General features: G+C 40.0%; 1 protein-coding gene across 1 annotated transcript in view; it reads right to left on the minus strand.

The window, feature by feature from the left end:
* LOC142204429 (uncharacterized) overlaps positions 1-14,299 on the minus strand; it is a 38,528-nt gene that overhangs the window by 11,863 nt on the left and 12,366 nt on the right. Inside the window, exons 4-5 of the mRNA XM_075275740.1 lie at positions 7,246-9,331; positions 1,038-1,136 (exon numbers count right to left, since the gene is read on the minus strand). Coding sequence (XP_075131841.1) covers positions 1,038-1,136; positions 7,246-9,331 — 2,185 coding nt within the window. The remainder of the gene's footprint in view (positions 1-1,037; positions 1,137-7,245; positions 9,332-14,299) is intronic.

Below are 14,299 nucleotides of genomic sequence, written 5' to 3' on the forward strand. Positions count from 1 at the left end.
AGGCAGCACTGGAGAGTTCTCTCGCAGCATTGGGAAGCCCCCAGTGCTGTTTGAGCACTGGGGCCCGCCCCCAGTGCTGCAAGAGAACTTAATTGCATACAGATGAAAACTGGAATTTCTACCGAACGATGGTGCGGAGAAGACATCTAAAGGTAGGAGAAGAAGAGCCTTTCTTAAGGCTATTCCTACGTGTGATCGAGAGAAAATGTGATTTTAATGGTAGAATCCCTTTAAATGTTCCCAAGAGTGGTCTCAAAACGGCTGTGTGACAGACATTGCAAAAACGGCATGTCATGTGAATGAGACCTAATAAGATGTTTCAGGAGTAATACAGATTAAGAGCAGATTACAGACTAAAACATTACAAATTTCTCAAATGAAACTTTTGCCGAAGTTTGCAAATTTTTTGTACATTTTTCTGGATTGATTCTTTTTTTCTTTCAAAATTTTAAAAATAACATGTAAGGACTTCAGAGGCAACATAGTACTGACCGTATTAAAGGCATATTGTTATTTTATTGACCATATATTTCCAGGACCATATACTGAACCAAATTCCATATTTTTCAGTTTTTATTAACTAACCAAAGAAAATCTAATTTCAAAAGTTTAGTTAAGACTTACCAGGAGGAATTCATTCAAGGATATATTCACATAAAGGACCATAGACGGGAAAGGCTTAAACAGCTCTTCATATCTCATAAATAAATGGCGGGGGTAGCGTTGGGGGGTTTGTGATTTGGATAGTAGAGCTTAAATGCAGTAACACCTTGATTTTGAGGTATTGTATTTAGTGGGGTTCAGATTTTTAATTTTTTGATTTCACCCTTTTATTTTATACTCCCTGGCTCCCAAAAGCCAGAACTTTTTAATTTTTCCATACATAGATTTAGATGAGGACTTGTTTTTTGTGGAACAAGTTGTACTTCTTATTGGTACCATTTTATGATGAATTGAATACATTTTTCTAGTACCAAGAGTTCAGATTTGATAAACCAAAAGAAAGCTAATCTCAAGAAAATTTAGTTTAGACTTACTAGGAACTCGTTCAAGGATAGATTCACAAAAAGGACCATAGAAAAATTCTGTGCAGATACACTTAATTCCATCATACGTTCCACCATTCTGGCATTGTCCTTGAAAACAGAGTAAAAATGTAAAAAAAAAATTAGAAAATTAAGATTTCAACTGAAACTACACAACACAATACATAATATATTATGTTTGTAACACCCCTTGTCTCATCACACAGGCGGACCCTGCCCCACTCCACCAGGAATTGATTGCTGCAGAGCCAAGCAGAATTCTGGAAGTGGATGCACCTATGTGTCTGGGAGTTGTGAGTAGCCGCTGCTGAACTGTGTTATAGACTTGTTGTGGGAATTATTTCTGAGGACTGTAATCCTAAGTGCACCAACGGTTCCAGCAAGCGCGCCAACGCCCGCGGCAACAGGGCCCCAACTGATGGACTGAGTTATTTATGTTGCTGCAGCTTTATTAGGGGAGATTTGGTACATTCAGCTAGCTATGTGGAGTGTATGAGAGAATTATGTACTATGTGTAGGTCATTGTACATTAACCCTGTGTTCCCCAGAGTTTAGAGTATTAGGGAATCCATTTATACTATTATATCTGCCTGGCTTGGCATGCATTTATAGCTCATGGTTACAAAGGAGCAACCGCTGGATTATTTATATGCTATGCTATATGCGTATCTTACCTTTCTACTTTTGCAATTTGCTATCCTGAGCACATTCCTATTTAATTCTATCCCAATAAATATTCCCCGGTTCTTTTACCCCTATTTCTGTGAGTGTGTACTGAGCTTAGGCAGGGGTTTCCCGAGTCAACCCCTGGCAGAAGAGGACAACCCTCCTGCCTTCCTACAGAGCTCCGAGAAAGATTCGGGTGGAGGCATTGCGCCATAGCGAATTTAAAGATACACACACCCTTCCTATAGAGTGAGGTCTGAAGGGGTCTCTCCAGAGCCAAGTTGTAGAGCTGTCTAGCTGTAGAGTGACCTCCTCTCCTGGTCTTAGAGCTAGTTCACACCATCGCGGTCGCGGCTTTCCCCTCCGCTTTCGGCTCAAATGAATGAGCCGACATAGGAGGGTGCTGCCGGGGGCAGGTCGCTTCTTTTCTCTGCTAGCAGCAGCCCGCCGCTAGCGGAGAAAAGAAGCCTGGCGGTCTGCATAGACCACCATTGTAAAGGGGCGGATTTTGAAGCGAAATCTGCTGTCAAAATCCGCCCCTTTGCCCACATGTGAACTAGCCCTTAGCTGCTGTGCTGGCAGGACTGTCTCTGGAGCTCTGCCCTGTGTCTGCAGGTGCTGGACTCTCTGCTCTCCCAACCATGCGGTCCCCTCATCTCTTTCCTGCTTTTCCTTGACCCACAATCCCCTTCTCCCCCAAACCTCTGCAGCTCCTCCCCTAGGTGGCAGGGGCACAGAGAGGCAGGTGGGGCTGGGATAGGTAATCCAGGGTGTCTGTGCAGTGTTGCCTACTGCTGTAACTTTACCATATCTCAGCTTCCCACAATGCATTTAACAAAGCTATAAAAGAGGGGGTGGAGTTTATTATTTGAGGAATGGCATATTAGGGGTTAAATGTAATAGCACTTCAGTTTCGAGGCATTGGATTTAGTGGAGCCTGGATCTGTATGAGGACTTGTTTCTTGTAGAACAAATTGTATTTTCAATGGGTTTGTTCAAACAGTGGATTTTGGTACTGATTTTGATGAGGATTCAACCTCAAAATAAGTGTCAAATTCCTTCCTGAATTTGTCCCCATCGTATTCAGTGGGAGAAAGAGATTGACACGGGACGCTGAAAAAAATAAGCATCCTGCTCAACGGAAAGCTGAAGGGGCGGAAATGAAAGAGGAATTTGAGACGAAGATCAGATTTCTCTTCCTTTTCCACATTGCGAACTCACCCTAATGGCACCATATAAAATTCCATATGGGAGGCTGGATCCGGAGAAAATGTCTAAATGAAATTGATAAAAAAAAAATCCAAAAAACTCAGTTATATTTTCTTTCGGGTTTTGTTTTTAACCCTTTTATTGCCAGTGTCCTCTGGAAATTTTGCACCTCCGGTAGCCGGAGCAATTTTCACAGTTGTGAGATGGACAAATCAAACCTAAATTGCAACATTAAAAAAATCATCCATCCACCGAGGGGGGCCGCCTCAGGTTCAGGTCCAAAATACAGGTAGCTGTAATTGGATGCTAGTGCACTGCACCGGCATCCAGTCGTGCACTCTGCTCTGGATTAGTCCCAAATGAATAGGCCTAGTCGGGAGGAGGAAGTGTCTTAAGGCGAATGTCGCGAGTTGAATCGGCCTGAAGAATGAGAATCTTGCTTCTTTTTCCAGGAGTCGGAACAAACAGCTCCCGGAAAAAAGAGCTGACCGGCTCCCATTTTTTTCAATGGGAGCCGTCTTTTTGGTCAGGATTTTGAGGCGGATACGGCCTCTAAATCCTGACTCAAAAAGCCCATGTGAACTTACCCTCAGGCTAAGGCCCCAAGTAGTGAACCATAGGCCAGCGTTTCCATAGCTATAATTGACATGTGACAGTTTTTGAAATTGCAGCCTTTATGCTGCGGATTTTTTTCTGCAATGTGTGGATAAGCTAAGACAGAATCCTAACCACTTTGCAGCTACTTTTTTCCAATGTGGAACGCTGCGTTTTCACAACGTGAGGCCACGGCCTAAAGGATTTTGCTAAGTTTAAGGGGTCTGCTTGCTGTGATTCACTGCTTACTTCCAGTGGATAAAAATAAGTCCATGGTCATGTGATGAACAGCTTGTTACCAGGTAAAAATAAATAGCGCTATATTTTTATGTAATTTTTATTTTTTAATATCTCGGAAAATGTAAAAGCTGAAAGGGAAATGTGTCTTAAAAAAACTCAATGGTATCAAATCATTAAACATACTTTATAAATGTGGTATCACCATAATCGTACTGACCCACAGAATACGGGTAACGTAATTTATACCAAATAGCGAATGCCGTATAACAAACCCATAAAAAATGTTGCAAATCCGTTTTTTTTCCCAAAACCAGCTCCTTCTGATTTTTTTTTTGCAGCTTACCAGTATATTAAATAATGCCATTATGCAGTACATTTTGTTTTGCAAAAATTAAACCATCATGTGACTCTGCAAACTGAAAAATTAAAAAATGAAGAGTCTTGGAATGTGGGGATAAGAAAACGGAAATGCAGAAATGAAAATTGAAGGGGTTAAAATATATTTTTCCCTATCTGTTATGATCATTTTATGGGAAAAATATGCAAATCTGTTCTCCAAGATGTAAATAGGAAAACAGTGCCTCTGCTTGTTGCCTCTAGGGGTGGCTCCCTTAACATCATGCATGACTTTTTCAACAAGCCTTAATGCTATGGTGCGAGGTTTAGCCAAATCAGTAAATCTATTCCAAAAGGAACAGATTCCCAGCTGTGGACAAAACTGTTTTGATCTGTTGGATCTCATCAGCACAGTGTAGGAATACTGGTTTGGCAGAGTGAAAGACTATAGACCAGGATCAGGGGATAATAACACTCCTTAAGGAGTGAGCATCTTCACAGGCATATGGAGACTTACAAGCCATTTTCGCTCCACTGGGGAATTATGCCCCTAGAGGGCACCAAGCAGAGGCACTGTTTTCCTATTTATATCCTGGAAAACAGATTTGCATATTTTTCCCACAATTCCCCAGTGGAGCAAAAATGGCTTTGTAAGTTTCCATACACCTATGAAGGTGCTCACTCCTTATGGAGTGATATTATCCCCAGATCCTTCGTGTTAAGTCACAAGAAGCGGGACTAAAACCATTGGTCTGATAATGGAGCTCAATTTTTTTTCACATTGTGACCTCCATAAGTTCATAATAACGTTATGGGAGATATTTCATAAAACTTACAAACACATTCTGGTGTCATATGAAAGATTCAAAATTCTACCTGTACTTTTTCAGGAATTATCACAAGTTTAAAACACAGTTAGGATATTTGAGCATTTATAGGACACCAGAACCACCGTTCTAGGATTTTTCATGCCTATAATATGACTGTTAGGGCTGGTTCACGTAGTGAAATTTAAACAAGAGTTTGAGAAGGCCTTCCAACCCAGTTTTGCACATGATGAGCCTCAGATACAATGGGGCTAATGCTGAATCGGCTGTGAAAACTAAGGCAAGTGTTATGGTTCTGGGTATTTATATAAAAATAATATTTTTAAACCGCAGAACCTCTTGGACTGCAAAGGCACTGCAGCGAGGTCCACAGGCCCTATGGGCGGCTGTATGTCAATATGCAACAGTACGGCGGTACAGCACAGTGTGAACTGGGAGCAACACAAGTTCACCAGTTAATCTCACTGAGTAAATGACAGTGCAGCTCCGAATGTGAACAGGCTGGAAACAAACAAGACAGCTGCCCAGGGTTAACACTCACCCCAGGTCAGCGACAAACATAATCCCCTGCAGCAGCTAGGAGAGCTCCTGCACACAGCTAGGAGCTTCCAACAGTGTTAGACAGGGCGGGCACGGCTATATGGGAAACCAAACCTGCTGCAGCTCCACAGGCTGGAACAATGTCTATTGCTCTAGGCCTTGGTGTAGAGCTGTCAGTACATTCAGGATTTACTGGTCTGTCTAAAAGCTCCCTATACTGCAACCTGCATGAACACTGGAGACTCTCCCTGGGACTACTGTCATTAGGACTAGTAAATTTCAGATAAAGTGTGAGCACCGGGCGGGCGTCGACTCACTCCTTTTAAAGGGAAGTCCCCACCCAATAGAGGCGGTGGCCATGACCTCACCGCTCATGCTCAGTCGGGGAGAACTGGCACTTAGGCTGTGAGCGACTCCAAAAAGTCCGAGCATGCTCAGTCGGAGAAAACTGAGTCTTAGTCTCCAGAGACTTCACTGCACGCCGCCGGGAGCGAGGGTTGGATTGGCCCGCAGGTGGCGCTGTGCGCCGGAAGGCAAATCTGCGGGATCCCATCCTAACAGCAAGATTGAGCAGGGCCCTTCTTTATTCAGAGAAAAGCGTTTGTCACTGCCTTTCATTGAAAACTTTGGGGGGCGGAATCAGGATATTTTGTGGAGCAATCATCTCCAAATTCCTCCACGTTAACGTATCCATAGATTGAGCCCCCACCCATCCTCAGCTTCTCTGTGTTGTACAGGGGCACCCCGCCATCCGTACTCAATGAAAAAACAAAGTGATAAATAATAAATAATACAGAGAGAGTGGATTTCATTCAAGATTTCACAGAAAGGAACCATAATTTGTTAATAAACTATTTTACAAAATTTGCTAATGACACAAAAGTTGTTCAAATGTTTATGTATGATTCAAAAATATTCATATATCAGCCCAAAATCTATGTAAACTTGGACGCTTCCAAATTAAGTAGGTCAGGTCTGCACCACAACGCACACCATTTGGGGACATATCACTATTAGAGATGAGCGAGTAGTACTCGATCGAGTAGGTATTCCATCGAATGCTACGGTATTCGAAATACTCGTACTCGATCGAGTACCACTCGCTGTTCGAATGTAAAAGTTCGATGCAGAACCAGCATTGATTGGCCGAATGCTATACAGTCGGCCAATCAACGCTGGTTCTTCTCCTACCTTTAGAAGTCTTCTACGTGCAGCTTCCCCATGGCGTCTTCCGGCTCTTCATTCACTCTGCCAGGCATCGGGCCTGGGCAGAGCCGACTGCACATGCCCGCTTGTAGTGCGGGCATGCGCTGTCGGCTCTGCCCAGGCCCGATGCCTGGCAGAGTGAATTCAGAGCTGGAAGATGCCGCGGGGATACTGTAAGGAGAAGACTTCTCGGAGGATCCAGCCCGACCTTCACTCGTCGACTTGGTAAGTATAATTTGATCGAACGTTGCCTACCCCTGAAACGAGCATTTAACCCCCATAGACTATAATAGGGTTCGATAGTCGAATATTGAGGGGCTACTCGAAACGAATATCGAACCTCGAACATTTTACTGTTCGCTCATCTCTAATCACTATCCTTCTAAGATCGTAGTAGATTTAAAGATTTTTCATGGATCTTGAAAAATGGAGCGCATAGTCCATAGATATCACAAAAACAACTCCCATTAACTAAGGGAGAGGGAGGCCGAAAACCGCTCAACTGAAAATTACAGAATTTACATTTTATGAAATTAAAAATTCATAATAATGATTCTAAAAGGATTTGTATTAGTACTTACTTATTTCCTTGGTGGTAGAAATGGTGGTCTTGGTAGTTGAGGTGATTGTGGTAGGACTCGTAATGGTTGATGTTGTAGTAGATGTTGGTGTTTTGGTTGTAGTAAAGGTTGTTGTTTTGGTTGTAGTAGATGTTGGTGTTTCGGTTGTAGTAGAGGTCGGTGTTTTGGTTGTAGTAGAGATTGGTGTTTCGGTTGTAGTAGAGGTCGGTGTTTTGGTTGTAGTAGAGATTGGTGTTTCGGTTGTAGTAGAGTTTGGTGTTTTGGTTGTAGTAGATGTTGGTCTTTCTGTTGTAGTAGATGTTGGTGTTTTGGTTGTTGTAGAGGTTGGTGTTTCGGTTGTAGTAGATGTTGGTGTTTCAGTTGTAGTAGAGTTTGGTGTTTCGGTTGTAGTAGAGATTGGTGTTTCAGTTGTAGTAGATGTTGGTCTTTCTGTTGTAGTAGATGTTGGTCTTTCTGTTGTAGTAGATGTTGGTGTTTTGGTTGTTGTAGAGGTTGGTGTTTCGGTTGTAGTAGATGTTGGTGTTTCAGTTGTAGTAGAGTTTGGTGTTTCGGTTGTAGTAGAGATTGGTGTTTCAGTTGTAGTAGATGTTGGTCTTTCTGTTGTAGTAGATGTTGGTCTTTCTGTTGTAGTAGATGTAGGTGTTTCGGTTGTAGTAGATGTTGGTGTTTCATCTGTAGTAGATGTTGGTGTTTCGGTTGTAGTAGTGGTTGGTGTTTCGGTTGTAGTAGAGATTGGTGTTTCAGTTGTAGTAGATGTTGGTGTTTCAGTTGTAGTAGAGATTGGTGTTTCAGTTGTAGTAGAGGTTGGTGTTTCGGTTGTAGCAGAGATTGATGTTTCAGTTGTAGTATATGTTGGTATTTTGTTAGTAGTAGATGTTGGTGTTTTGGTTGCAGTTGGTGTTGGTGTTTCGGCTGTAGTAAAGGTTGGTGTTTCGGTTGTAGTACATGTTGGTGTTTCGGTTGTAGTAGAGGTTGGTGTTTCGGTTGTAGTAGATGTTGGTGATGTAACTGATACTGGAAATGTTACCAACTGTGATGTATGAGATTCTAGAGATGTTACCATCTGTGATGTATGCGATTCTAGAGTTTTCACTGTATGCAACGTATAAGATATTGGAAATGTAATTGTCTGTAACTTATCAGATACCGGAGATGTTACTGTCTGTGATGTATCAGATACTGGAAATATTACAGTCTGTGACATATCAGGTACTGGAGATGTTATTATCTGTGAAGTATCTGATGCTAGAGATGTTACCGTTTGGGATGTATGAGATTCTGGAAATGTTACAGTCTGCATGGTTACAGAATCTGAAGATGTTACTGTCTCTGGTGTAACAGATTCTGGAGATGTTACTGTGTGTGATGTATCAAAAACAAGGGATGTTACTGTCTGTAATGTATCAAGTTCTGAAGATGTTACTGTATGTGATGTATTGGATTCTGGAAATGTTACCGTGTGTGATGTATCAAATTCGGGAGATGTTATCATCTCTGATGTTCGAGATTCTGGCGATGTCATTGTCTGTGTTGTATTTGTTACTACAGATGTTACTGTCTCTGAAGTATCAGAATCTGGAGATGTTATGATCTGTGAAGTCTGTGATTCTGGAGATGTTACTGTATGTGATGTATCATATTCTGGAGAGGTTACTGTAGGTGATGTATCATATTCTGGAGATGTTACTGTTTGTGATGTATCATATTCTGGAGAGGTTACTGTTTGTGATTTATCAGATTCTGGAGAGGTTACTGTTTGTGATTTATCATATTCTGGAGATGTTACTGTGTGTGATGTATCAGATTCTGGAGATGTTACTGATTGTGATGTGTCATGTTCTGGAGAGGTTACTGTAGGTGATGTATCATATCCTGGAGAGGTTACTGTTTGTGATGTATCATATTCTGGAGTTGTTACTGTCTGTAATGTATCAGATTCTGCTGAGGTTACTGTTTGTGATGTTTCATATTCTGGAGATGTTACTGATCGTGATGTATCAGATTCTGGAGATGTTACTGTATGTGATGTATCAGATTCTGGAGAGGTTACTGTATGTGATGTATCAGATTCTGGAGATGTTACTGTCTGTAATGTATCAGATTCTGAAGAGGTTACTGTATGTGATGTATCAGATTCTGGAGAGGTTACTGTTTGTGATGTATCATATCCTGGAGATGTTACTGATTGTGATGTATCAGATTCTGGAGAGGCTACTGTATGTGATGTATCTGATTCTGGAGATGTTACTGATTGTGATGTATCATGTTCTGGAGATGTTACTGTAGGTGATGTATCAGATTCTGCAGAGGTTATTGTTTGTGATGTATCATATTTTTGAGATGTTACTGTATGAGCTGTATCAGATTCTGAACAGGTTACTGTATGTGATGTATCATATTCTGGAGAAGGTACTGTATGTGAGCTATCAGATTCTGGAGAAGTTACTGTATGTGATGTATCAGATTCTGGAGATGTTACTGATTGTGATGTGTCATGTTCTGGAGATGTTACTGTATGTGATGTATCAGATTCTGGAGAGGTTATTGTTTGTGATGTATAATATTCTGGAGAGGTTACTGTATGTGATGTATCATATTCTGGAGAGGTTACTGTTTGTGATTTATCATATTCTGGAGATGTTACTGTATGTGATGTATCAGATTCTGGAGATGTTACTGATTGTGATGTATCAGATTCTGGAGAGGTAATTGTTCGTGATGTATCATATTTTTGAGATGTTACTGTATGAGCTGTATCAGATTCTGAAGAGGTTACTGTATGTGATGTATCATGTTCTAGAGAAGTTACTGTCTGTAATGTATCTGATCCTGGAGATGTTACTGTTTGTGATGTATCATATTCTGGAGTTATTACTGTCTGTAATGTATCAAATTCTGTAGAGGTTACTGTTTGTGATGTATCATATTCTGGAGAGGTGACTGTCTGTAATGTATCAGATTCTGGTGAGGTTACTGTTTGTGATGTTTCATATTCTGGAGATGTTACTGATTGTGATGTATCAGATTCTGGAGATGTTACTGTAGGCACTGTATCAGATTCTGGAGAGGTTACTGTATGTGATGTATCATATTCTGGTGAGGTTACTGTTTGTGATGTTTTATATTCTGGAGATGTTACTGTATGTGATGTATCAGATTCTGGAGAGGTTACTGTTCGTGATGTATCATATTCTGGAGATGTTACTGTAGGTGATGTATCAAATTCTGGAGAGGTTACTGTTTGTGATGTATCATATTCTGGAGAGGCTACTGTAAGTGATGTATCAGATTCTGGAGAGGTTACTGTAGGTGATGTATCATATCCTGGAGAGGTTACTGTTTGTGATGTATCAGATCCTGGAGATGTTACTGTTTGTGATGTATCATATTCTGGAGTTGTTACTGTCTGTAATGTATCAGATTCTGGTGAGGTTACTGTTTGTGATGTTTCATATTCTGGAGATGTTACTGAGTGTGATGTATCAGATTCTGGAGATGTTACTGTCTGTAATGTATCAGATTCTGAAGAGGTTACTGTATGTGATGTATCAGATTCTGAAGAGGTTACTGTATGTGATGTATCAGATTCTGAAGAGGTTAATGTATGTGATGTATCAGATTCTGGAAATGTTACTGATTGTGATGTATCATGTTCCGGAGATGTTACTGTAGGTGATGTATCAGATTCTGGAGAGGTTATTGTTTGTGATGTATCATATTTTTGAGATGTTACTGTTTGTGATGTATCAGATTCTGGAGAGGTTACTGTAGGTGATGTATCATATCCTGGAGAGGTTACTGTTTGTGATGTATCAGATCCAGGAGATGTTACTGTTTGTGATGTATCATATTCTGGACTTGTTACTGTCTGTAATGTATCAGATTCTGGTGAGGTTACTGTTTGTGATGTTTCATATTCTGGAGATGTTACTGTTTGTGATGTATCAGATTCTGAAGAGGTTACTGTATGTGATGTATCATATTCTGGAGATGTTACTGTTTGTGATGTATCATATTCTGGAGAGGTTACTGATTGTGATGTATCATGTTCTGGAGATGTTACTGTAGGTGATGTATCAGATTCTGGAGAGGTTATTGTTTGTGATGTATCATATTTTTGAGATGTTACTGTATGAGCTGTATCAGATTCTGAAGAGGTTACTGTATGTGATGTATCATATTCTGGAGAAGTTACTGTATGTGAGCTATCAGATTCTGAAGATGTTACTGTCTGTAATGTATCATATTCTGGAGAGGTTATTGTTTGTGATGTATCATATTCTGGAGATGTTACTGTAGGTGATGTATCAGATTCTGGAGAGGTTACTGTAGGTGATGTATCAGATTCTGGAGAGGTTACTGTATGTGATGTATCAGATTCTGGAGATGTTACTGTCTGTAATGTATCAGATTCTGAAGAGGTTAATGTATGTGATGTATCAGATTCTGGATATGTTACTGTATGTGATGTATCAGATTCTGGAAATGTTACTGATTGTGATGTATCATGTTCCGGAGATGTTACTGTAGGTGATGTATCAGATTCTGGAGAGGTTATTGTTTGTGATGTATCATATTTTTGAGATGTTACTGTTTGTGATGTATCAGATTCTGGAGAGGTTACTGTAGGTGATGTATCATATCCTGGAGAGGTTACTGTTTGTGATGTATCAGATCCTGGAGATGTTACTGTTTGTGATGTATCATATTCTGGACTTGTTACTGTCTGTAATGTATCAGATTCTGCTGAGGTTACTGTTTGTGATGTTTCATATTCTGGAGATGTTACTGATTGTGATGTATCAGATTCTGGAGATGTTACTGTATGTGATGTATCGGATTCTGGAGATGTTACTGATTGTGATGTATCATGTTCTGGAGATGTTACTGTAGGTGATGTATCAGATTCTGGAGAGGTTATTGTTTGTGATGTATCATATTTTTGAGATGTTACTGTTTGTGATGTATCAGATTCTGAAGAGGTTACTGTATGTGATGTATCATATTCTGGAGATGTTACTGTTTGTGATGTATCATATTCTGGAGAGGTTACTGATTGTGATGTATCATGTTCTGGAGATGTTACTGTAGGTGATGTATCAGATTCTGGAGAGGTTATTGTTTGTGATGTATCATATTTTTGAGATGTTACTGTATGAGCTGTATCAGATTCTGAAGAGGTTACTGTATGTGATGCATCATATTCTGGAGAAGTTACTGTATGTGAGCTATCAGATTCTGGAGAAGTTACTGTATGTGAGCTATCAGATTCTGAAGATGTTACTGTCTGTAATGTATCATATTCTGGAGAGGTTATTGTTTGTGATGTATCATATTCTGGAGATGTTACTGTAGGTGATGTATCAGATTCTGGAGAGGTTACTGTAGGTGATGTATCAGATTCTGGAGAGGTTACTGTTTGTGATGTATCAGATCCTGGAGATGTTACTGTTTGTGATGTATCAGATTCTGGAGATGTTACTGTAGGCACTGTATCAGATTCTGGAGATGTTACTGATTGTGATGTATCATGTTCTGGAGATGTTACTGTAGGTGATGTATCAGATTCTGGAGAGGTTATTGTTTGTGATGTATCATATTTTTGAGATGTTACTGTTTGTGATGTATCAGATTCTGAAGAGGTTACTGTATGTGATGTATCAGATTCTGGAGAGGTTACTGTTTGTGATGTATCATATCCTGGAGATGTTACTGATTGTGATGTATCAGATTCTGGAGAGGCTACTGTATGTGATGTATCTGATTCTGGAGATGTTACTGATTGTGATGTATCATGTTCTGGAGATGTTACTGTAGGTGATGTATCAGATTCTGCAGAGGTTATTGTTTGTGATGTATCATATTTTTGAGATGTTACTGTATGAGCTGTATCAGATTCTGAACAGGTTACTGTATGTGATGTATCATATTCTGGAGAAGGTACTGTATGTGAGCTATCAGATTCTGGAGAAGTTACTGTATGTGATGTATCAGATTCTGGAGATGTTACTGATTGTGATGTGTCATGTTCTGGAGATGTTACTGTATGTGATGTATCAGATTCTGGAGAGGTTATTGTTTGTGATGTATAATATTCTGGAGAGGTTACTGTATGTGATGTATCATATTCTGGAGAGGTTACTGTTTGTGATTTATCATATTCTGGAGATGTTACTGTATGTGATGTATCAGATTCTGGAGATGTTACTGATTGTGATGTATCAGATTCTGGAGAGGTAATTGTTCGTGATGTATCATATTTTTGAGATGTTACTGTATGAGCTGTATCAGATTCTGAAGAGGTTACTGTATGTGATGTATCATGTTCTAGAGAAGTTACTGTCTGTAATGTATCTGATCCTGGAGATGTTACTGTTTGTGATGTATCATATTCTGGAGTTATTACTGTCTGTAATGTATCAAATTCTGTAGAGGTTACTGTTTGTGATGTATCATATTCTGGAGAGGTGACTGTCTGTAATGTATCAGATTCTGGTGAGGTTACTGTTTGTGATGTTTCATATTCTGGAGATGTTACTGATTGTGATGTATCAAATTCTGGAGATGTTACTGTAGGCACTGTATCAGATTCTGGAGAGGTTACTGTATGTGATGTATCATATTCTGGTGAGGTTACTGTTTGTGATGTTTTATATTCTGGAGATGTTACTGTATGTGATGTATCAGATTCTGGAGAGGTTACTGTTCGTGATGTATCATATTCTGGAGATGTTACTGTAGGTGATGTATCAAATTCTGGAGAGGTTACTGTTTGTGATGTATCATATTCTGGAGAGGCTACTGTAAGTGATGTATCAGATTCTGGAGAGGTTACTGTAGGTGATGTATCATATCCTGGAGAGGTTACTGTTTGTGATGTATCAGATCCTGGAGATGTTACTGTTTGTGATGTATCATATTCTGGAGTTGTTACTGTCTGTAATGTATCAGATTCTGGTGAGGTTACTGTTTGTGATGTTTCATATTCTGGAGATGTTACTGAGTGTGATGTATCAGATTCTGGAGATGTTACTGTCTGTAATGTATCAGATTC

Source organism: Leptodactylus fuscus, chromosome 5 (genome assembly GCF_031893055.1).
Source record: "Leptodactylus fuscus isolate aLepFus1 chromosome 5, aLepFus1.hap2, whole genome shotgun sequence".
NCBI lineage: Eukaryota > Metazoa > Chordata > Amphibia > Anura > Leptodactylidae > Leptodactylus > Leptodactylus fuscus.